The sequence below is a fragment of the Diabrotica undecimpunctata genome, chromosome 6 (assembly GCF_040954645.1).
Source record: "Diabrotica undecimpunctata isolate CICGRU chromosome 6, icDiaUnde3, whole genome shotgun sequence".
NCBI lineage: Eukaryota > Metazoa > Arthropoda > Insecta > Coleoptera > Chrysomelidae > Diabrotica > Diabrotica undecimpunctata.
Window position 1 is genome coordinate 26236056 of NC_092808.1, and position 25252 is coordinate 26261307.

General features: G+C 33.8%; 1 protein-coding gene across 1 annotated transcript in view; it reads right to left on the minus strand.

Moving 5' to 3' along the window:
* Window positions 1–25252, minus strand: part of LOC140443312 (uncharacterized) — a 54009-nt gene that overhangs the window by 15049 nt on the left and 13708 nt on the right. The window contains exons 5-11 of the mRNA XM_072534504.1: window positions 23523–24637; window positions 19297–19367; window positions 14497–14613; window positions 4993–5207; window positions 4222–4477; window positions 3193–3490; window positions 1151–1295 (exon numbers count right to left, since the gene is read on the minus strand). Of these exons, the coding sequence (XP_072390605.1) occupies window positions 1151–1295; window positions 3193–3490; window positions 4222–4477; window positions 4993–5207; window positions 14497–14613; window positions 19297–19367; window positions 23523–24637 (2217 nt within the window). The remainder of the gene's footprint in view (window positions 1–1150; window positions 1296–3192; window positions 3491–4221; window positions 4478–4992; window positions 5208–14496; window positions 14614–19296; window positions 19368–23522; window positions 24638–25252) is intronic.

Here is a 25252-nt window from a genome sequence, read left to right on the forward strand (position 1 = left end):
TTTAATTTGTATAGAAAAGTGTACCAAACAAAGGTAATTAAAAAACAATGGCGCAAAAGACGGTGCTGGATGCTGAGTATTCATCGAAATAGGACAAGGTAATTATAAGAATACATCCAGTTTGCATACAGTATGGTGCAAAATTGTAGCGCCATTCTAGCTCGTAAATAGACTTTTTACACCGCAAAAATATTAATATTAAAACCACAACGTTAAAACTTATAAACAGTAGTATATGAGGAAACAAATATTTTAAACTCAATGATCAGCTGTCAATAACCAAACCAAACATGACCAACAGCTGTTTGGCAGATCACGCAAGCCCCAAAAATCGTTTGATTTGTGGACGAAAAACCGACAACATTCGGTTTGTAGACCAACGCTGGCCGTCAATCGCAAATTTATGCCAAGTGGTCCTGTACACGTTGGCCCAACTGCCTGGCCCAACTGATTGTCCCAACGTGTACTGGGGCTATAACGTAAATATGAATTTATTCTGTGGCAAGTGCGACCTTGCCGAAACGTCGTCAAAATAATGGCTTTTATCAAAACCAAAATTATTCAACGCGGAGTCAAACCCGGAAAACTACAGTAAGTATATATATAACATATATATATATATATATATATATATATATATATATATATATATACAATTTTTTGTTTTGGTATCGACCGTATATTATTTAAACTAATTTTTTTTTGGTATATGTCAGGTTCTGTCGGTCTGGAATTATTAAGCAACATTAAGATAAAATTACATAAATATTTACTTAGAGGTAGAACTGTTCACAAAAAAACACAAGACAAACATTTGTTTTACACTTTCACAATCAGACTGACAATTTTTAAAATAAGTTAAAATACACATAAAACAACAAAAAGTGTATAGTGGAATAGACGAGTTTTTTTTTGTATTTGTATATATAAAATAAAGTAGCAGGTACACGGTACATGGTAAATTAATTTTGACTTAAATGGATTGCAGGATATTGCTGTAGATGCTGCTTAACTGATTCATATCTGCTTTGTAATTTATTACATTTTTTGTGTTAGTAATATATTATGTGTTATATTACTAAAAATAAGTTATTAGGAAGTTTTATTTTTATATATGATCAAACCAAAATTTAATTTAGAAGCCACTTACTTTATTGCACACAACTGCAGGTAATTGTTGGGGATCTCCAACGAGAATGAATTTATCTACGTTCAGCATAATGGGAAAAAGAGATTCTATTTCAGTACACTGAGTAGCTTCATCGATAATGCAAGCAGTGTATTTCACGTTCGACCTAAAAAATATTAAGAATAAGAATTTGATGTTATTTTTAAGTATATTTAATGTAGATGACAGATAATTCTCACTAATTACTTTTCCCCTTTTTTTTTTGTTTGCAATTTTGAACACATACGGATTCCGCCAAAATTAATAGAATCAAAAGTTAGAATGCTGAGGATTGGAAGGACTGCAGTCTACATTAGGAATAAAAAAGGTCCAAGTGGGCTTCCTTGCGGTACACCTGCTTTGATAGGAGGTATTTATCTTCTTCTTCTTTCTATGCCGTCCCCATTAACGGAGGTTGGCGACCACATTTTTAAAAGCTTCTCTGTCTTTTGCAACGTGGAATACGTGGTATTTATCTGATAGGTAGGATTTTAGGAATGTAAAGAAAGGATATGGCAACTGTTTCTTTATCTTATAAAGTAGCCCTTCACTCCAAAACTTATCGAAGGCTTGACTGACATCTGGGAAGGCTGCCAAGAGGTGGGATTTACTTTCCTGAGCGTATGAGATATTTTTACTATTCTGTGGACTCGTTGAATTGTCCCATGCTTTCACCTGAAGCCGAATTGGTGGTCCGGAATAAGTTTAGTTTTTTCTAAGAATGGGATCAATAGACAATTTTCTTGGTGTTATTGTCTTGCCTGCTATCAGATCAAACATGGGTTTATATTTTTCATCATTATATTTCTCAATTTGGTAAGCGTTAAGTTTTTAATCGGTAAATCTCGCTATAATTGTCGTTGGGATCTGGCCCGTTTAGTTCAAAAGGTTTTACTAGGCGTTCAGAAATGGCTGCGGATTTTTCTTTAGCAATAAAATAGCTGACGAAGGCATCGACATGAGACGATGAAAACCTGAATGATGAGATCTAAAACAAAGTGCTTTAAAGCAGCTTAAAAAGACTTCCATCAACTATCAAGTTAATAATTGGAAACTACTGCGGAAGAATACGGGATAGTGGAGAATTATGTGCAATAAAGTTATGAGCTTCCTTGTTCTGTATAGTTTTGAAGAAGTTTGGAAATCGAAGAAAATAAATTCGTCAGGAAAATATGCGAAAAAAAGAGAGAAAGATATATGGACAAGGACTAATCTTGAACTAATGTAGTTGTACAGCGAGCCCTCAAATAACAAATTTAATGTAATCAGAGCGCAAATATTTCGGTGGCTGCGACATGTACAAAGACCTCTAGAAAAGATCAACACTAGAACAACAAAATAGCTGCTGGAGGCATCGACGATGAAGAGGCACACTTAAAACAATTAAAGACTTTCGTCAACTCTCAAGTTAATAATTGCAAAAAACGGGAAGAATAATGAATAGTGGAAAACTATGTGTAGTAAAGCTTTGTGCCTTTTTGTTATCTAAAGCTTTGTCTTGCGTACGTCTAATCATATGCAATAATCTTATATGTAATCGCGATAACATGCTGGTGTTTACAAATTCAAATAACAAGACGGACAAATCATTGTACATCTGAGGCATAGACTGCATTACACACATCTTAGCATAAAAGACTGAAAACAATTATTAAATTTTTTCGCTTATGGCCGTCAGAGTAGACGGCTATTTTGTGAACTGTCACTGAAGTGAGAAAAATGAATATATGTCGTCCCGAAACAAACAAGCTTGGTCGCAACATAGATTATTTGGCCACTTAAAAAATCGAAGTAATGTACCAACCTCTGTACAATCATATCTTGTTGTCAAATCTAAAAGTTGTTTGAACGCATGTAAAAGTGTATATATCTTAAAAGAAAATATTTTGAAAAACAAAAAACTCATTTTCAGTGTCAAATTACTATTTTTTATTAGTACACTCAAAACATAAGTGAAAAACACAAGTGCCTCTCGTCTGAAAACCTTTGGTAATTTCTAAAAAAATTAATTAGCTCCTACTTACCGCCTGTTGGTCAGAATGTAGCTGACACTACTATTAAGTGTCGTACAAATTATATTAGCGCCCATGAGTAACGTTTCTTCTGTATTTCTGATGATATAGTCATACTGCGCACCTAATTCTTGTTTGAAAAATGTATTTAAATCCATCTGATGGGCAACATAAGAGTACTTTTGGTGTAATTTGTGACTGGTCAATATATTTTTTCGCACAAACTCTCTAAGAGAATATTTCTTTGCCAATTCGTTCATGCTGGCTTCGGGGCCTACCCTTATTAACTTAATATGTCTTCTATCATTATCTAAAAAATTAAATAGTTTTTGTAAAGATTTTAGATTAGAAGAATTTTTCAAAAACTACATCTCCTAACACAGATATGGCATGAATTCAGTGTAATCTTTTTTACTAATATGTATAAGCTTTTTTAATAGGTGATCAAAGAAGGCCAAAACGGTTTTGTCAGCAGGAAAAATAATGGAAAACGTTTTTAGGGGATTCTCGCCCCTGGAAGACGTCTGTGTTCTACATCAGTCGTATTGTAGCCAACAATTATACAAGTTCTCGGGACGTCGGCAGATCTCTCTCTCTCTCTCTCTCTCTCTCTCTCTATATATATATATATATATATATATATATATATTTATATATATATATATATATATATATATATATATATATATCCTAACTTAAACATCTTAATATATATATATATATATATATATATATATATATATATATATATATATATCCTAACTTAAACATCTTAATATATAAGACCAAATAATGTAACTTAAATTCAATTTAACAACATTTAACTGATTTTTACCCAGGTATTTAGTGACTCAAAACATGTACATCTAGATAACACTGATGATGGAATATTAATTCCGAAAACGTTCTGTGATGTAGCCCGATAGGGTGTTTTAATTATATACCTGTTATAAAGGATTTTTAAATAAATTTTTTGTGATACATGGTGTACAGCGAGCTACAGGAACTTAGTTTCCTTGTGGATACTAAAGAAAAACTTACCATTTAATTTGGCCCTGGCCTCAGAGAGCTTTTCAATTAATGCATTTATAGCAGCATTTGAAGGAGCTGTTACTAGTAGATTAGGAGATTCATTGCGTTGTACGGCTTTAAATATTATTTCGAATACTGTACTAACTATAACAGATGACTTTCCAGTACCTGGTGGGCCGTGTATTAAATAAATACCTGGTCTGTTACCTAACGCCAATTCGGATGCCTCAGCGCATGTTTGTTGTTGTATATAATTTAACGGAAACTAAAAAATACAAGAATTTGATTATATCGTTCTGAAGCAGAAAGGTATACAGGATTTTTCCAGAGTAATTCGAGATATTTTTGTGGGTGATTTATAATTAGTTTACTTGTGTAGTCCCTAGATAAAAAGTCGGTAACGTTTAAGTCCAATTCCTAATAAAGTTCTCTTTACTTCGTTTTTAAGATTAGTTTTTATTTTCTTTATTTAAAGTGTTTTTGTTTCAGTCAGAATAGCGACTAAAAATTAATACAAGAATATTTAGCAAATTAAAGCGATGTAATATTTATGTTTCGTCTTTAACTAGTACACGTGACAATTATTCTACTAGCGATCAGTAACACTAAACTTAATCATATACATATATTTATTATCTTGATACATTGATAACATTGATAACAGTGTAGCGGTGGGTTGTAGATGAACTTCTATCTATTTCATTCATTTCTTGAAACTTCAACCCTGTCTATTTAGAATTGAGATAGATGACTAATAAGCAAAAGTTAAACATATCTTACCTCTTCTCTCGTGATTCTGCCATGTATTGGCATTAATGTAGTTAATCTTTCTGGTTCCATGATATAGTTAACTAATGGACTTTGTTCTAAATACCTGAGAGTGCGAAATTGTCGCAAAATGCTGGCGATATTTACTATTACTTTCACAGTAAGTTTATCGCCTACTAACGGTCCATTAGGTGCTTTTAGCACTATAGATAACATCATTAATTTATCTAAAAAATATGACATCATTTTAAACATTTGAAAGATAAATAAAAAAAGATAAAAACACACATTCAAAAATGCCTCATTAATATCGAAGTCCGGTACCAAATTTGGCGATTACCATTCTGAAAAGCTGAAAAACTGAAAAAGTTACAGGAAAAGCTAATTCCAAATCTCCCTGCTATCTGAGCAATTGTATGTAATAACTCTCCTTATCATAACATACAGGTTAATGCAGCTCCTAAAAGAATTTCTGAGAAAGATAAAATGATCGAATGACTAATACTGAAGAATATATATTTTAGTCATGAACTGCTGCACACAGAGTAAAATGGGCCAAATGATCGCCAATGTTCTTAAAGGATGAAACACACGAAGAAGAAGAAGTGATGACAGCCTAAAATCGGAATTGTATAAGCTAATCAAATTTCATAAGATTCCATAGCCTTCTACTACAACATGACCACACTGTTTTACGCTTACTACCATATCACCCCGATTTAAACCCTACACAACTAGTACAACCATCACGATTATAAAAAATGACATCAGACAAGAGAATGCCATACAGTAGAAACTCTATATTCGCGGGTATGTTTCGTAAATATGCCGGGAATACAGAAACCGTGAATATGGAATGGTAATTTATATGGAGTTATAGGTGATATGTTACTAGGTGACGAAATAGCAAACGAAAAAGCAAATACATAAAAAATTAGTTTAATTGAAGTTTTTGAATCATACATAAAAATTAAGTAAAAGCTATACCTGTAAAAAGGCTGCTATACCGTTTCTGCTTTATTTCCCATGTAAAATTCCATAAGAAAATACTAAGGTTCATTCTTCTCATCTTTTGAGCGTTTTGTGGTGGGGGTAGAATAGTTCATCTGATCGTGACGTACGATACATCATTGGAAAGGAGAGGGGGTAGTGAATATGTTGAGACAGAAAGAAGCGTGTGATGCGTTAAATGAAAGTGAAGGATATACCGAATAATATATTAATAAAGAAAAAACAAACAAGGCGACTACCAAAAGGGCACCACATAGTGTCTTCATTATTAATGTACGTATAGCGACATACGAGATATTATAGTGCACTATGGATAAAATAGATTTACCATAAGACTAATTTTGATTTATTAACTTAAAGAAGGCTTCAGCCTGAGTACAAAATAAACAACTGATCGAATCCTATCAAGCGACATAGCAAATTAAGGGTGAAGATATAACGAATATATACAGATAGAAAACACAAGCAAAGATATTACCAAAAGGGCACTATACATCATTTTAGTTATTAATGAACGTATAGCGACATACGACATATCACGTGATACTATGGATGATAATACGACATATTTGCTTTATATATAAAGTATAAGGTAAATATAAGGTATATTTGTTTTATTGACCTGAAGAAGGCCTCTGACTGATTACAAAATAAACAAGTAGTTTAACCCTGAAAATATTACTCTATGTTCCTTTACACCTTTATATATTCAAGCGATGAAGATACTTTTCGTTTCGCTGTATGAGTCCGAAAAACGTGTAATCACTAATAGGAGAATTTTACTGTCATCATGGCATGTATTTGTCTTTTTAAAGACGAATTACATGTTATGATCTTTTCTGACGGATATTCTCAAGTTAAAGTTGATTTCATGTAATCGAATGAACTATCTTATAAGTAAAGTCGTCCCAGGAACGCAACTCAACAATATTGGCAATATCATTATATATTTTAAAGTCGTCTACTTTAAAATGTATAATGTATGTCTGAATTGTCAATATAGATGAGTCAGATAAAATTAAATTATTAGAAGAATTTTTCACTAAGTAACAAAAAACAAAAGTTGTTTAATTTACTAATGTTTGTATTTTGAGAACGATTTCCGAAGTGGAAATTGAAACGTCAATAAACGTATTTTAACCTTTAATTGTGGCTTATTCCCATTTAAATAGTAATTAAACATGCCATATGAAAACATTTTAAGAATATTCGGGTACAGTTGGCACTCGCCACATGCGCGAGGTTGGATCTTCCTATATGACGTTTACAGTAATTTTAAGATAAAGAGGTTATCCAGAAACTCGCCTGACAAACGAAGACTGGAGATTCCTCAGATAATTATTTTAAGACAATTTAACCCAATTCACCCAATCCGAAAATGCTTCCTAAGGGAGCTAGAGCTCCTTGACAATAGCTGCTTGTAATTTAATTAGTTTTTTTTTAATACCTACAGAACGCTTGTATTTAAATAAACGAGAACTAGTACGATTATTTATACTCCAAAATTGAATCGATTCCATCAATTGCCAATTTCTAGTACTGGTCATAGGCGTCTGTTTTGGGTAGGTCAAAGGTTATTTTAACGCATAATTTTTTTGTTTTTAACTTTTCAAGCATTCGTTGTACTAGATTATTAATTTTTCAGGTATTCTAGTACAAAAAGCTACTTATTTTAAGTCTAACTTATAGTTGGCTTTGAACTGACAACAGAAGTATAACCTACGTTTTTTATTGTCAAATTGTTGTCAGTTCCTGAAGTTTCCCTTTTAGTTTTTACTTTGTGGCATTGAAACACAACAATTTCAATTCAACAAAAATGTAAACAAATTTTCGAAACCGAATTCAGAATTTCGCTTTAATCTGTGCCTTCTAAGAATTGCAATTCAAAACAGACGTTGATAAAGATGTTATGAGAGACATTAGGAATCTAACAATTGCATTCCACAACATATCTCCTCAACTAAGCAAAATTCTTAGCGAATTGGTTTCTAGTACTCGTACAGAGTATATCGAAATAAAAAGGAAAAGACAGTTAAGATTTGATTTCACGTACAGGGCGCTTGCGCATCCGCTTATACGTATTTCGGCGTAATAGGCCTCATCAGAACGGCTTTCGCAATCGCTCTGAACGTGAAAATAAATCTTTTCTGTCTTAGGAAGCAACTCTAACATGGCTTCGTATAGACGCAAATAGCGACATCTGATAATAAAATCGTAAAAACAAATTTTCGAAACCGAATTCAGAATTTCGCGTTAATCTGTGCCTTCTGACCGATTGCGAAAGCCGTTCTGATGAGGCCTATTAGGCCGAAATACGTATAAGCGGATGCGCAAGCGCCCTGTACGTGAAATCAAATCTTAACTGTCTTTTCGTTTTTACTTCGATATACTTTGTACGAGTACTAGAAACCAATTCGCTAAGAATTTTGCTTAGTTGAGGAAATATGTTGTGGAATGCAATTTTTAGATTCCCCATGTCTCTCATAACATCTTTATCAACGTCTGTTTTGCCTTGCAATTCTTAGAAGGCACAGATTAAAGCGAAATTCTGAATTCGGTTTCGAAAATTTGGTTACGATTTTATTATCAGATGTCGCTATTTGCGTCTATACGAAGCCATGTTAGAGTTGCTTCCTAAGACAGAAAAGATTTATTTTCACGTTCAGAGCGATTGCGAAAACCGTTCTGATGAGGCCTATCAGGCCGAAATACGTATAAGCGGATGCGCAAGCGCCCTGTACGTGAAATCAAATCTTAAACGCGAACAGTAACTTTGATACGCTGAAAAATTTCCCTATTAAGAGAAACAAGTTCAGTGTTCCCAAAAAATAATGAAACAGGGCGACATAATGATGTAACATGCACATGAAGATGTTATTTTAATGGAAGTTGGACAAAATTTATAAAGCGTTCGAATACACAACGAAAATGTATATACTTTTCTTTTTACAAACGTACAAGCACTGCTACAAGGATATTTTCCTGCTCGTGAAGAAGTCGCTATATGGTTACAAAATCAGAAAAATCAAAATGAAGATTTTTCAGATACATTTTGATACACAAAGAATGTAATTTTTACTGTACATAATGCACATTATTATTTTGTCTGCTCCATTAAATGGTGCTGAGTATTTACATTTCCTGCAAAATATTCTACCTTCTTCTTCTTCTTAAGGTGCCATGCATTTCTGCGTAGGCGTCCACCGTACATCGTCTTGTCAGGTGAGATGTTAAATATTCTGGATTAAATAATTCTGTTTTTAGCCATGACATTTTTTTACGTCCGAGACCTCTCCTACCCTCTATTTTCCCTTCGAGTATCAGTTGCTGAAAAGTGTATCGTTCTCCTCGTATAATGTGCCCCAAGTATGCAGTCTTCTTACTTTTTACATAATTAAAAAGTTCCCTATCCTGTAAGCCCGCTCTTCTGAGTACTTCCTCATTTCTGACCCTGTCCGTCCATGATATTCTGAGCATTCGACGCAGGCACCACATTTCGAACACTTCAAGTTTGTTAATGGAACTGGCCTTTAACGTCCATGCTTCCATTCCGTACAGGAGAACAGGCCACACGTAACACTTAAGCATCTTGTATTGGAGGTTGAAGTCCAATTTGCGATCAGTCAGAAACTTACGAAGCCTCAAAAAAGCATTTCTGGCTTGTTCAACTCTGCTCTTTATTTCATTCTCGGGGTCCCAACCCTCATTCAGCAAACATCCCAAGTATTTGAATTGCCTGACTTGTTCGATTTCTTCTCCAGAGACATATATCTTTGCGTTGGGGTAATCATTTCTACTTATAATCATTGATTTTGTCTTCTTGATATTTATTTTCAAACCCCGAGCTTCACTTGCAAGAGTTAGATCATTCAAAAGGCATTGAAGATCTTCGATGTTATCTGCCACTATGGCTGTATCATCGGCATACCTGATGTTATTAATAAATATGCCGTTAACTTTAATACCCTTATTAGAGTCTTCCACTGCTTCTGCGAAGGCTTTTTCTACGTATAAATTGAACAGCATTGGAGACAGTATACAACCTTGCCTTACTCCTTTTTTAATGGAGAAATCTTCTGTTTCGTTGGAATTTTGAAGACGTACTGTTGCTGTCTGATTCCAATACAGATTGGCAATGATTCTTATATCCTTTGCATCCAATCCCAACTCTTGTAGGTATTTTATCATCAATTCATGTTTTACATTATCGAATGCTTTCTCGTAATCGATGAAACAGATAAAAACATCCTTTCTTTGATCTAAACAATTCTGTATCAATGTTTGCATACTAAAGATCGCTTCTCTCGTGCCAAGTCCATTTTTGAAACCAAACTGACTCCATCCACTGACCTCTTCACATTTCTTAAACAATCTAGTGTGAAATATTCTCAGGAAAAGTTTCAAAAAGTGACTCATTAGGCTTATTAGTCGGTGGTCCTTGCAGAAGTTCGCACGTGGTGTTTTTGGTAGGGCGATAAATGTAGATCGAAGCCAATCTTTTGGAATCTGGCCCGTATCGTAGATGTCGTTAAAGAGCTTGACAATAATGTCTAGGTTTTCTTCATTAAGTAACTTGATTGTTTCTGCGTACATATCATCTGGTCCTGGGGTTTTGTTACTTTTTAATAGTTTGATAGCGTGTACAATTTCAGCTTTCAAAATACTTGGGCCATACAAATGGTCTCCCAGTTGTGGTGGTTTTTGTGTTCTGTCATCATTGAACAAATTGGCTGTGTACATTTTCCAAGTATTAAGTATATCGCTAGGGTCCGTTATTAATTCATTTTGGTCATTATGTATACCAGTGACTTGTTTTTTCTTGAAGACACCAGCAATTTCCTTAATTTTCTTGTGAAGATTGAAGTTGTCGCCGAGTTTATATAGGCTTTCAGCCTCGGCGCAAAGTGTAGTCATCCAGATCTCCTTCGCCGCTATAATTTCTTTACGAATTTGACTGTGTATATTTCGGTACCCTACTTCGTCCTGCCTGATCTTACACTGCCTGCATAATATTCTACCTGATTTGTTAAATTATGTGCCTTTAAATATTCAGCAAAACTTATGGTTTCTACATGACGGCTGTCCGGCCAACTTAAGCAGGAATGTATAAGACTTTCTTGTTAATACTACGAAGCCCACTGGATTGGAAGAGGCGGTTAAGTTGCTTCGCCAGCAAGGTAGCCGGATTTGAATCCTCGCGATTATTGTATTTGAGGATATATAAAAGTAATTGTTTATTCCGTTACGATACAAAATCGTGCACAACTCTGTCTAAGGATTCAAGAAGATTGCAACGAATTTAGAAATTACTTTGTAATGTTTGCAAGAATTCGGCGTTTTTTACACGTTCAAGTCCGACAACGCGACTGCCGCGTTCAGTGAATCTAGTCTCAGAGGCCACCAACGCGAGTCGCGCGGTCTTTGACTATATGACAATTATGAACGTTATCTCAGCGGAGTTTTCACGAATTACAACAAATATCTACTGGCCGCTTGGAAACACTGGCATATACTGGAGTTTGTGCTTGGTTTTCGAATTTTAATATTAAACTTTATTCTGAGTATATGACAATGTATGAATGTTATCTTGGCGGATTTTTCACAAATTATAACAAATATCTTCTGTCCCATTGATAAATTGGATGATAAAATATGAAATCCGTAATTTCGTTGCTTACTTTTCAAATATTCAAGCTAGACGTGCTCCAAAACGACAAAATTAGCTGTAATAAAAGATTGTAAAGTAATAAAAGTAAAAGCATCGGTAAGCTTTGAAAGAATCACCAGATGTATTTAGATTATATTGCATTTCCAATAATTTGTTGTAGTATCATAATCAAATCCCATCGGTTTATTTTACTATGCATTCAGTAATATTTTTTACGCCTTCGGTGTTGGATGTCTTTTGGTTTTACTGTGAACCATTGCACGTCTTTGCTAAATACTTCAATTTTAAATTATTTTTAAAATGAGTGATGAACATTGCCAACCTTAGACTTCTAATCGAGGTAGGTGGGAAACTTCTCAGCCAATCTCAGATGATGAAAGTGATGAAGATATCGGGCAGACGATCCTAATTTACAAGAAGAATCTGAAGATGATGATGGTGATGATGAGTCTCAAAATATTATTGAATGGATTTCAGAGGTTCAACATCCTATAGTGCTACCATTTACAGCAATACCAGGATTGAAAGTTCATGTGGGTGCCAGCAATCCTATTGATTACTTCAATTTATTAGCATGTGAATTATTCTATGACCTGATTATTCAAAATAGCAATGTATAAGCCGTTGATATTCTTTCTCAAAGTAAATCTGAGAAAAGTAGAATTGCAGTTTGGAAGGATATAACTGTAGAAGAATTCAAAATTTTTCTTGGTTTGTTGTTTCACATGGGAACCATAAAAATTAATCGTATGAATGATTGTTGGAAGAAAAATAATTTATTTAGTATTCCAGTGTTTGGACAATATATGAGCCGAAATCGCTTTATGTTAATTTTGCGTGCCTTACATTTTAACAATAATAGTGACAATAACCAGTCCAGACTTGCCAAGATATCACCATTGTTAGATTTTTTTAATAATTAAATGGAGAATCTTTATTATCCAGAAAGAAAATTAGCCCTGGACGAATCTATGATTTTATGGAGAGGAAGACTTAGTTTTCGTCAATTTCTCAAGGGCAAACGACAAAAATATAGTGTCAAACTGTATACTTTGGCAGAATGTACCGGAATGATTCAACGTATATTAGTTTATAGTGGAGCTAGTGACCCCGTAGTTGGAGGACATAATCATACGGAAAAAGTAGTGCTAAATTTGATGGATTCGAAACTGTATAAACTCCTTATATAAGGATAATTTTTATAATAGTGTTCCATTGTGTAAAAAACTACTTTCGGTTAAAACTTATTTTACAGGAACATTGAGAACAGGAAGAGCGGAAAATCCACACGAAGTTGTTTCTTGAGAATTAAAACAAAATGAACTGGTGAGTGCTTACAATAATAAAGGGATATGTGTGTGTAAATGGAAAGATCAGCGAGATATTTTAATGATCTCTTCCGAATTTGGTCAGAAATAGTTTCAACAATATCTAGGAAAGGAATTAAATAAAGAAAAGCCCTGTTTAGTCGCTGAATATAACAAAAACAAAGGTGGCATTGACTTAGGCGACCAGATGTTAAATTATTATAGTTGCGATACAAAACTATGAGGTGGTACAAAAGAATAGGCATACATATTTTTCAAATTATGCTAATCAACGCATACTATTTCTATAATAATTTTAATACAAAAAAGTCATTGTATGAATTTCGATTGTCGGTGATTGATAGTCTTTTAGGACCAAACCCAAAAATCCCTTAAGTCAAGAAAAATTTTACGTTTCATTTGCCACCCCATTGCCCTAAATCACCTAATGGTATTACAAAACGACGACGGTGTAAATATTGCTGGCAAACTAAAAAAGAAAGAAAGGACTCATTGTTTTATTGTGCGGAGTGCCCTGAACATCCGAGATTGTGCTTAGAAAATTGTTTTAGACGTTTTCACGAAAGAAATTGAAAATTAGGTAATTAGTTTGTTTTCTTGATGTTGTTGCCATTTAATAATTACTTATGTTAGTTATCTAGGTTCATAATTATATTTTTTCTCAATCAGATTATTATTATTATTTTTTTTAAGTTCAACCGATACATTTTCTGCCCTGTGGCCACCAACGCGACACACGCGGTGAGTTTTTTTTGTGACCAAATTAATTTTTTTTGTACCCATATTTATTATAAATGACTTTTTAAAGTGCACCTTAAAAATTAATTGTTTACACGAATACATCTCAGTAGCCCACTGTTTTCACTTAAAAAAAGGGACGGAGCTGAATGTGTTAAGCAAAATGGAAAATTTATACATAGAGACTAATGGTCATCACATTGAGTATCTTGTGTTACTATCTACCTTTGATACTTGTTCTTTAGTGTTACTGATAGTTTCGTTCCATCGTAATATTTTGTTTTTAAAAACTTTTAAATAAAAGTTTTGTTTCTATTTGATTTTTGCTTCTTTTCTCAAACTTTTTTAACAAATTGTGTGCTGCATTTATTGAAACAAACTAATTTATAACATTAATTAAGGTCCTTATTAATTTAACTTTTATAAAGAAAAAACGAAAAATTTTCAAATCGATTTTTCTAGAAAACGGTGTGTCCTACAGACTTTAAGAGTACCTTTTACTAGTAAAATACCTGAAAATTTAATAATCTAGTACCACGAATGCTTAAAAGTTAAAAACAAAAAAAGTTATGCGTTAAAATAACCGTAGACCTACCCAACACGGACGCCCTACGGACGGACACGGACGATTTAACTTCAAAGAGCCCTAGCTCTCTTAGGAAGCATTTTTGGACTAGGTGAATTGGATTAAGTCGTCTTAAATTATCTGAATCATATCCGGTTTTCGTTTGTCAGGAGAGTTTCTGGACACCCTGTATAATATATACTTACCCCTATTATATACATTTGTAATATATCCGAAATTATCCTTACTATGCCGTGAACCATTGATTGATACAAAATATTGTACAAGACAGAAATCGTCAGGTCGAAAAGAAGTATCTTCGGCTAAAATACCAAATTATTATTACATCATTAAATCTACTACATATTAAATCTAAAAAATGTTTTAACAACATCAAACATAATCAGTTCTCGGATTGAACCACATCGGTAATGCTACACTGTAGAAGATGTATGCAGTATCGTGACACAAGGCGCCTGAATAAGACGAAATGTTGAACATTATTCCTAAGGGGCAATATCATAGCAAAATTGTCATCGGTGATCCTTTTAGTTAGTTTGACTAACTAACTTCTTCATTTTTTTCTATCTTAGGTCATACAAAATTAACATATCGTCGTCGACACAAGAAAACCAGTTAACTCCAATTTTTACTTAAAATGAGATTTTACTGCCATATATTAGCAAATCGTCTATTCTAGTTATCCGACAATTAATACGTAATTTAAATGTAGATTTCTAATTTTAAAATGTATACTAGAAAAGCAGGTATCTCCCTTGTCAAAAAATTATGTTTGTAAAACCCGCAACTCCGCGCATTTTCTGTTAAGTCAGAAATAGAGGTTTTTAAGTTCCAATTTTACATCTTTTGTAAAAGGGTACGCAAAAAAATGTTTTTGTCAACTCTGGACCTTAAGGATTAGTTTGTAATAAATCGCAAACAAGATGATTCTGCTGATATAGAAAATTTGGATAATGAACCACAATAAGCGCCTAAAGGGCTTCACAAGAAGGAGTTGGACAATCTTTATAGTTTTTTAGATAGCCTGCCGAAAATGGAATCGCATTATTGCAGGCAATAAACTAGTAAATTTATCTTATCTAGAACCATTATGGCAAAGCAAATGTCAACTTTACCATGTTTACAAAAACGAATGGTGCCCAGAAAAAGGAATCAACAGTCTGTCTTTATCTTCTTTTAAAAACGGTTTTCTGGAAAAGAGGTTGGCTTTGTATAGACGCAAAAAAGATTTGTGTGAAATATGTGTCTCTTTTAAAACAAGAAATCTTGACCAAGAAACATTTAGTGAACATCAGTTGAAAAAACAAGAAGCGAGACTTGAGAAAATTAAAGATAAAAACAGTGAAAGCATTGTATTGACAATGGATTTACAGACAGTCCTTTTATGTCCTAAGTCCAATGTTTCTTCCCTATATTATAGAAAAAAGTTGACAATCCACAATTTCACATTCTATAACTTACACACAAAACAAGGACATTGTTTTCTTTGGGACGAGTCGGAGGGGAATCTTACCAGTGCCGAATTTGCTGGTGTAATCGTAAGTAGATATTTTAGAAAAATACACTGAAGGGAGTTGTCTTGAGGAAAATGTACGTGAAATAATTATTTTTAGCGATGGATGTACAAAATCGTAATGTTACTTTAGCTAATGCAATTTTAAATTTTTGTTTAAAGCAGAAGGTAACAGTTATACAAAAAGACCTTAAGAAAGGGCACACCCAGAGAGCAGTAAACTATGTAAGCAGTATCCTACCGGGTAAAAAAAAGGGTGATGCAGTTGTGACAGATATTAGAGCTATAAAATATTCACCATAAGGTATTCATTACAAGTTGAGATTTGGTGAAAATTGGATTGAACTGCCCTGTCGAATAAATCAGAATGTGATACCCAAGAATTTCGCAGATCTGCCGAAGCTTTACACAAATAAAATACCATTAAGAGCGTAGGCGCAAAATTTCGGGCCAATGCTTTTTAAATGCAATCATTTTTTTCGAATCCTGAGAAAATTAACAAATATTTTTGAAAAATTTAAACTCAGAATGAAAGATTACATTATTACCGAGGGCCGAAAGTCCCTTAGAATAAACAAAAAGTTTTTTTGAATGAGATATTTGAAATTAAAAATCACACTAAACTTTCTCTTTTTTTTTCACCCCTGTAACTTATTAAAATAAACATTACAGAAGTTTTCAGGGACTTTCGGCCCTCAGTAATAATGTATTCTTTCATTCTGCGTTTAAATTTTTCAAAAATACTTATTAGATTTTTAGGATTCGAAAATTATGAATGCATTTAAAAAGCATTGGCCCGAAATTTTGCGACTACACTCTTAAAAAAAGACAAATTCGGACATTTGCAGTATTTAAAAAATACCCTTGATTTCGATTACCACTCATTTTATAACAATCTCCCACACTAACTATGTTATTTTAAGTCCTATCATATCCCTGTTTTTAAACTTGTTTTTGTACATAATATATTTATGCGATTTTATTTTAGATTTATTTTAGATTAAAATTGTATTTATTGTTGTTGAAAAGAGAGGCTATTTTTCATTTCTAACGTAGGTAATAAAATAACACTAAATTTTATGTTAAACGTTTTTCAAACGTATTGGTCTGTATTTCATTATTAGGATATTTTTTATGTGTGTCAGATAATATATTTTTATAAATCGATAACTAATGCTTTTTATTAATTTTTTCCAATCCAGCGTTACAAAGAAAGCCACGTTACTCCATAGGGACGTCTCATTCCAAAAGAAGAAAAACTCCAAATTTTCTGTATTTTTACCTATATCCGCTAGTTTTTGAAATTAAAATTGATATAATTCAGCTTAATATGACTTAAAAACTCAAAATATAGTTGTTTAATCGTTCTTCTTTATCAAATAAAAAATATCCGTGAAAATGTTACTGTTTTTAGGCTCTCCTAAAAAATTAAGAGAAATGTAGTTACGAGTTTTTCTTGTGTTGACGACGATATGCACTTGAGACATGTCTCGCCTAACCATCTTCCTCACTCCCTTTATGGGTAACGCGAATCATAGGAAGCCGTCTATGTCCGCTTAACATTAAGCCACAACGGCTCTTCTCCGGACCAATACTCCTTGCCAAAAAAGACGTCGTGCAGAATTCTACAACAACACGAAATGTGAGATATTGTGCACCCAAAAAACCCTCAGAGATCCAAATGCAGCGAGACGGAACATCTCAGATATAAAACTGATTACGGAGATACCACACAACAAGCATGAGAGCGCGGTATTTGTGAGGACTCAAACCATATCTTCATATGTGGGAACAACCAACATAAACAGTATAGAGATTATAACCATTGGGATTAAAACATGCACTATAACCTCAGTATATAAACACCCAAACCAGTATATAAACTCTTATACTTTTAGCCCCACATATCTTCCCAATCAGCTTATACTGAGAGACTTTAACATTCACAATTTACTTTTGGATTACGCATATTCGTACACAGTAGAAACATGAGCTGAAAGGAGTGGCCTCTCATTAATCCATGATCTTAAACTTCCGGCATCCTTTCAGAACAGTTTGGAAAAGATAATATAACCCGGATATCTGTTTTTCAAGTACTAAACTCGAAGATCAATGTACCAAAGTAGTATATAGCCCCAAACCAAAAACTCAGCATAAAAAAATTGGTATAAACATCTTTCCAATTGTCAGACCACTGGCTATCCCATTAAGAAGGAGATTTAACTTCAAGAAGGCAACCTGGGAAAAGTAAGCGGACGTGCTAGAATCTGAGCTGCTGATCCTTGAACCAAAACCAGACCAACTACGAAAAATTTGTAGATTTAATAAAAAATGTGTCTTGGAAAGTTATCTCCAGAGGATTTAGATAAAAATATATTCTCGGGATGTCCAGCGAGTCCAAAGAACTAATGAAAACATAAGAAATCCTCTATGAAGGCCTTTTAGCCAAGACCCTTCTTTTAAACTAGAAAGAAACTGAAAACCATGGAAAAATGGACACGACAAATAGTAGCCAAAGTAGCATGGAACCTTGTTAAAACACTTGTTTTGCGGCAATCCTAAGGAACATTAACCACCTTGCAAGCTTACAGCAAAACAAGTCGTTACTCAACACCTTGTGAATGGAAGAACTAACTACCGATATAAGGATCCAAAAAGTAAAAAGAGACTGAATCAGGAGGTAAACCACCTAGGAACTCATTTACACTAAAAAAATTGCGCCATAGTATGAACAGGCCAAAAACGGGAAAGCTGCAGGTGTAGATGATATTATATGCAGTTAACAAATAAAGCAGCTAGGGCAAGGAACAAAAAAAAAATGGATCTTGCAGCTCAATAAGACGTTCTGTATAGCCTGCGAAATTCCAAAATCATGGAGAAAATCTTAAATAATAGTCTTGTTAAAATCAGGGAAGGACCTAGAAAATCTGAGTAACTACAGACATATTTCCTTGTTGTGTCACTTTTACAAACTATACGAGAGGCTAACCCTGGCGAGAATAGAAAAAAATGTTGATTAGCACCTCAACACATTGAAGATAGTTTTGAAGAAAAACTTATAACGGGGAACTGCTTTCGTAGATCGGAAAGCAGCTTATGACACAGAAATGGCAGGACAATTCTATACAAATTGTACTATACTCTCAATGACCACCATCTAGTTAAGGTCGTGCACTCTGCTGAAAAACAGACGTTTATCGTGATGCTAGAGGGTACAGACAGTAAGTGGAGAGTTCAAAAGAACGACCTCTCACAGGGAAGTACCAATTCATATATTTTACTGACAATATGGTGTACATAAGTCAAGTTAATTCTAAAATTACCAAAATATCACGATCACATTTTCGACTATGTGGTAATATGTGAACGAATATGAATGCTTTTGCGTTAATGATTTGCAACGGGCTTAAGAAAAAAATATATTAAATTACTATTGTAGCAACAGCAATAATAACAAAACAAAAATACTTACATACGCAATCAAAAGTCACTGTCTTCTCACATCTTCTGGTATGTTGTACACGAACTTTTGATATAATTTGTCTACAAAGTATACTCAAAATTAGATTACTAAATAAATATTCATCCTTAAAACAAGTGAAACGAGACTGCGCAAAATATTCATAAATAAAGAACCAAAGGTGATTTCGTGCTAGTCAATATATGAGAAAGAACAGAAAATTGGCTTACTTTGGTCAACTAATGCGTAGTAATAAATACAGACTTCTACAGTTGATTTTACAAGGCAAGATTGAGGGTAAGAGAGGCCCTGGACGTAGACGTATATCTTGGCTGGTCAATCTTGTGAAAGTGGACTGATCTAACGTCAACTGATCTATTTCGAGCTGCTGTGAATAGAATAAGATGGGTCAATGTGGACGCCAACATCTCTAGAAGATAGGCACATTTAGAAGAAGATGAATAGTTGATCGAGAACCGTTTAGCTGATTATGTAGATAGTTTAACTGTAGAAGTGATTCACGACGTTGACAAGTATTTTTGACGAGTAAAATCTCAATTTTTACTAATAGTGATTTTGAATCTTGTAATTGTTCATTTAATCCAAAAAAATGTATCAACAGTATAAAGTGAAGCGATAAATTTGGAATGCTCAAGCTCGTAAAATAATACGCTTAGTGTTAAAATTCGCTCGAGAAGCAGCTGCTGATAAACCTATTATTGACTTTCAAAGTGCAAGAGCGTGTGGCAAGTATAAGAGGTAATTTGATAAATATTCTAATAAAAAAAAAATAGTAAATATTTTCAAATTTTTTGGTTGGATTTTCAGGAGTTTCTCTGTCTAGCATCAAAAATATTGAAAAGGAGGACCGCGAAATTGAAGCAGGAAAGATATCCGGCTTTGTAGCTTTTTTACAAAGTTTTTATACAATCATTACAAAGAAAAATGGATTTAATGGATTTCACATAATAATTTTGCAATCTCTTTTTTTTTTTTAAATTGAAACTTTAAAATCTTGCACAACAAAAACTAGACCATATACAAAATTGACAATTTTTTTAAATACAAAAAAGCACTTCACCTATCTAGCGTATTTTAGAGACTTAAAAGCAGATTATTTGGGCGGCCTCAGGAATGTTTTAAAGTTATAAACAATTTTTTGGCTTATAAACAAATAGAATATCTCGGTAACTATTAGTTTAAGTTAAATTCAGAAAACGGTGAAGGAAAATACTCGGCAAGACACTTCTTTTAAAAGAAAAGAAGTTCAATTAAGAGCAGTGGTTCCTGAGATACAATCGGTTAAAATTGACAGGCACATTACCCTTTTCTTTCGGAGCTTTCTCGATAAAAATTTTCATATTTTCAAGATATTCATAACATATATTACAATAATAAAACGATAGGTACCGCGCGTGAGAAATACAACAAATTATCAATAAATTATTATGTTTGCTTTCAACGCCACCTGCTAGCGTATCAACAAAGTTACGCTGTATATTTCGTCTGCATTGTTGCCAAGCATACGTTGTTTACTTCTGACAGACCCGTCAAAGTCGGAATAAATAGTATTTATTCCAAACACTCATTCAGAAATGCCTCGATCGCCAGAAAAAGGTATATCTCTGTTTCATCGACTGCCAGAAGGCTTTTGATAGAGTCCTGCATGAAAAATTGTTTTATGAACTACAAAAAATGAAGCTAGACACAAGAGATCTCCACATAATTCAAAACCTTTAGTAGAACAAAGAAGCAACCTTAAAATATTCCAACCACACTACTAAAAGCATCCGTATACAAAGAGTGTCCGACAAGGCTGTGTCATGTCTCCATTGCTCTTTAACTTGTATTCTGAATGCATATTCAAACAAGCACTAGACGGCGCCGAAATTGGTATAAAAATAAACGGTAAATATATTAAGAATATCTGGAATGCAGACGATACCGTTCTAATAGAAGTTATTATTGCAAGTGAAGCAATGGGCAAGTGACAATAAATCTTCAAAAAATTAAAGTAATGGTGATTCGTAAAACCGATGAGAGTTGTCGCATTGACCTAAATAACACTCAATTAGAACAAATTCACAAATTCAGATACTTAGGAGTAGTACTAAATAATAATCCAGCTATAGAAATAAAAACACAAATAGAACAGGCTAGGAACTTGTACAATAAATGGAAACAAAATATCTATAAATCTATAAAGGCTACGTTTAGTCAGTACGTCTGTATGGAGTTTAAGCCTGGACATTAATTATCATGAGAAGGCTGGAAGCCTTTAAATATGATTCAATATGAATATGATTCATCGACATCCGTGTCGTAATGGTGATCCAAATCGTCATTTTTTTTTTACCTCCAAATAAAATGAAAGATTTACAGTTCAACGATGCGGATTTCTCAATATTTACAAAAATGTCACTTATATTCATTTAAAGGACTCATTTACTTCAAATTATATATAATAACCTATAAAAAACCGTGATTTGATTTATTTTGAAATCTATAAAATGGAGGAATTCCTTCAACACCCCTAAAAAAAAAAATTTCGAGTTTTTGGGGATGACGCACCTCACAGAAAAATCTGAAAAAAATCAGAGTGTAGGCGGGCTAAAATTGCGCTGAAGCTAATTTTTTAATCAGAATGTAAAAAAAATTAAATTCTGGGAGTGAGGGCATTTTGCCTATCTTAAAGGGGGGTACATTTCATGTGAAAGTAGGATTGCACCAAGGCTCAGTGATCAGTCCTTATTTATTTTCATTAGTGTTAGAGAGAAAACAGTGAGATTAGAGAGTAACATTCCCTGATGATTAATGTATGCTGATGATGTAGTATTAGTAGGAAATAGTGAAAGCGATTTAGAACAAAAACTGGGACAGTGGAGACAAGCTCTTGAGGAAAAAGAGTAGGACAAAATCATTTTTAATGTTCATTTAAAGAGGCATATTTACTAGAAATAAAAGAATATCTCTGGATGGTGAAATGTTTGTGAAAAGTAATATTTTTAAGTACCTAGGGTCCGTATTAGAGAGTAATGGAAATATATTAAGATACATGCAGTAGAGGCCGGGTTGTGGAAGAAAAAATTATTAAAAATGAAAGAAATATTTTTTTCTTTTGCCATTTTATTGGCAAAATGCAATAGAACAAGACATACTCAGCTACATCGTAGAAAAACGTTTAATTTGGTATGGGCATGTGAGAAGAACAGATCATACAAGGTGGATAGCAAAGATTTCGGATTGGAGCCCAATAGGAAGGAGGAAAAGAGGTAGACCCCGAAGATCATGGAGGGATGAAGTGGACGAGGCCATGGAAAGACGAGACCTTAGAGATGGAGAATGGCAAAACAGAAAGAACTGGAGACGTTGGCTGAAAGAAGGAAGGCGGCGACAGCTGTAAAAATCCTTGTATAGATAGATAGATATTTTTTTCTATCACACATACGTTGCTGTTTTGGTATATATCATGATAATTACTGACTGATTTTCTCTATAACGTACAGATGGATACACAATGAAGCTCAGAAAGTGAGAATATGCCAGACAACATAGCCATTTTAATGGGTAATGCATAATTCTACAATTAAAGCAATATATGTTACCAATATAAAAGATAAAAGGAAAAGCTAGATCAACCTTCAATCGAATAGGGGCTTTCTTCAAGAGTCACAACCTCTCTCTTGATACAAAAGTAAGAATGCTACGTCTTCTGTGTCCTTTTTTATGGTGTTGAATCGTGGACCTTGAATGAAGATATGTGCAGAACACTGGAAGCATTTGAGATGTGGCTATATTGGAGAATACTTAAGATCCCGTGCACTGACTGAGTCACAAATGAGGAGGTTCTCAGAAGAATGAATAAGAACCGAGAGGTACTGACCACCATCAAATCTCGAAAGTTACAATTCTTCGGACATATGCGAAATAAATCCAGATATGCTCTCCTTCAAGCCATCCTGCAAGGAAAAATATTTGGAAGACGCGGTCCAGGAAGAAGAACAACCTCTTGGTTAAAGAACCTCAGAATCTGGTTCAATACAACATCTGTGCAGCTTTTCTGCGCTGCTGCAGATAAGATAAAGATTGCCATGATGATCGCCAACATTCGTAACGGATAGGCACATCAAGAAGATGTTACCAAGAAGTACCTTTACAGGTGTTATGTCATATAAAGCGCTAAGACTACGTTAGACAAAAAATACCATACAAAGAAAATGAATTAATCGATCACTTACTTTTCCTCATCTTTCCAAAATGTGCTTTGAAAAATAAACTGCCAAGCTTCTAATAGTATACACGGTTTCATTACATCTAGGTAATGCTGAACATCACGAAATATTGAAGGTATCCTAATTGCGGGTTTGTTATTAGTTACGGGGGGACTTTTCACTCCTTTGCTTTGTTCCAGAAGCCAGGTCACGTTCCAATACAGCATCACGTTAATGTCGTCGCTCAAGTCATAGTGTCTTCTGACATTCGTTGGAATTGCCATTGAAGCATTACGATTCGATATTTGATAGATCACGCCAACCTTCTCTTTTTCTGGTAGAGTAATATTCTGCGTTACTGGTGTCAAACGATTGTTGACTTTATTATTTTGTACTTTTGTTTCTGGTTTACGGATAGTAGTATTATTATCTGGCTTAGATTCCAGTTTATTCAGTCTAGGATCCTTAGATTTAGAAACATTAGTCGATGAAGAGACACTATTAGGTTGTATAAGAAATGAACCTCTACTTTCTGATGATTTTACTTTTGCAATTCCTTTGGCGGATTTTGGCGAAGGTGCTTTTTTTTCAGCCTTATCTGCAATCTCACGCAATTTTTGTTTTCTCATTTCTGCAATTTCTAAGGATGTATTATTATTTACTTTTTTGAATGGTTCCTGATTACTGTCATCTAAAGATTTTCTTTTCAGATTTTTTTTTCTATCTCTTGGACTTATTCGCTCCTGATTACTATCAACTAAAGATTTTCTATCAAGATTTTTATTTCTATTCCTTGGGCTTTCTTGAAAGTGAGGCTCAACCAAGGGAGGTTTAATTTGTTTTGGTGCAGCAATCTTTTCCAAAACAACGCGAAGTTTCTTGTCACTTTGTTGTTCGTGCCCATTTACTTGTGTACACTCGTCCAGACCAGATTCTGAAGCATTTGACGTTTGTACTTCATCTGGAGTATCATCAACCTTTATTACCTCCTCTGGCACAGGAAGATTTGCCAAGACAACACGAAGTTCCTTCTCACATTGATCAAAAATATTTTGCTCAATACTTTCATCAGATTTATTTAAAATATTTTGCTCAATCTTTATATCTGTTACAGTTTCCTTACTATTTGCTGTTTCTGATTCCTAAAACACCACAAATAACTAGATAAAGCGCCTTAAATTAAATATAAATTGATTAAAATACATAAAAATAAAAACTAACATGTCAATATATCATTATTACACTTTCTCTTAGTAATTAATAAAATGGTTATAGTTAATCATATATATCTTACACAAATTAGTTGATATACGCGAATTTGCTAACGCATTGTTATCTCTGTAAAGAATAGGGAATGTAGTAATCATTGCAACGTATATGTACGACGCATCTCTCTTCAGTCCTGACTCTCCGAAAGCATCTAAACATTCCGTATATACATTTCGCATCTAGAACTTTACTATTGGTCCTTTGTGGCACGCGGTTATGTTTCAACCAATAGACGGCGAGGTGGCAAACACGTATATGGAATGTTACTTTGGTGCGAAATTCATATATGGAATGGTATATATTAGCGAGGCATTATTTCTTTCTTTTACTATGAAGGTTTCGCTTTCATGGCATTTTTAATGACATTAGCTGTACTGCCTTGGAAGAATATTATAAAAGACGGCTTCGAAAATTTGCAAATTATAGATATGCAGCTTCAAGATTACTCAGCAATCCAATTAAATTCAAGATTAGAAGGCAATTAAAAA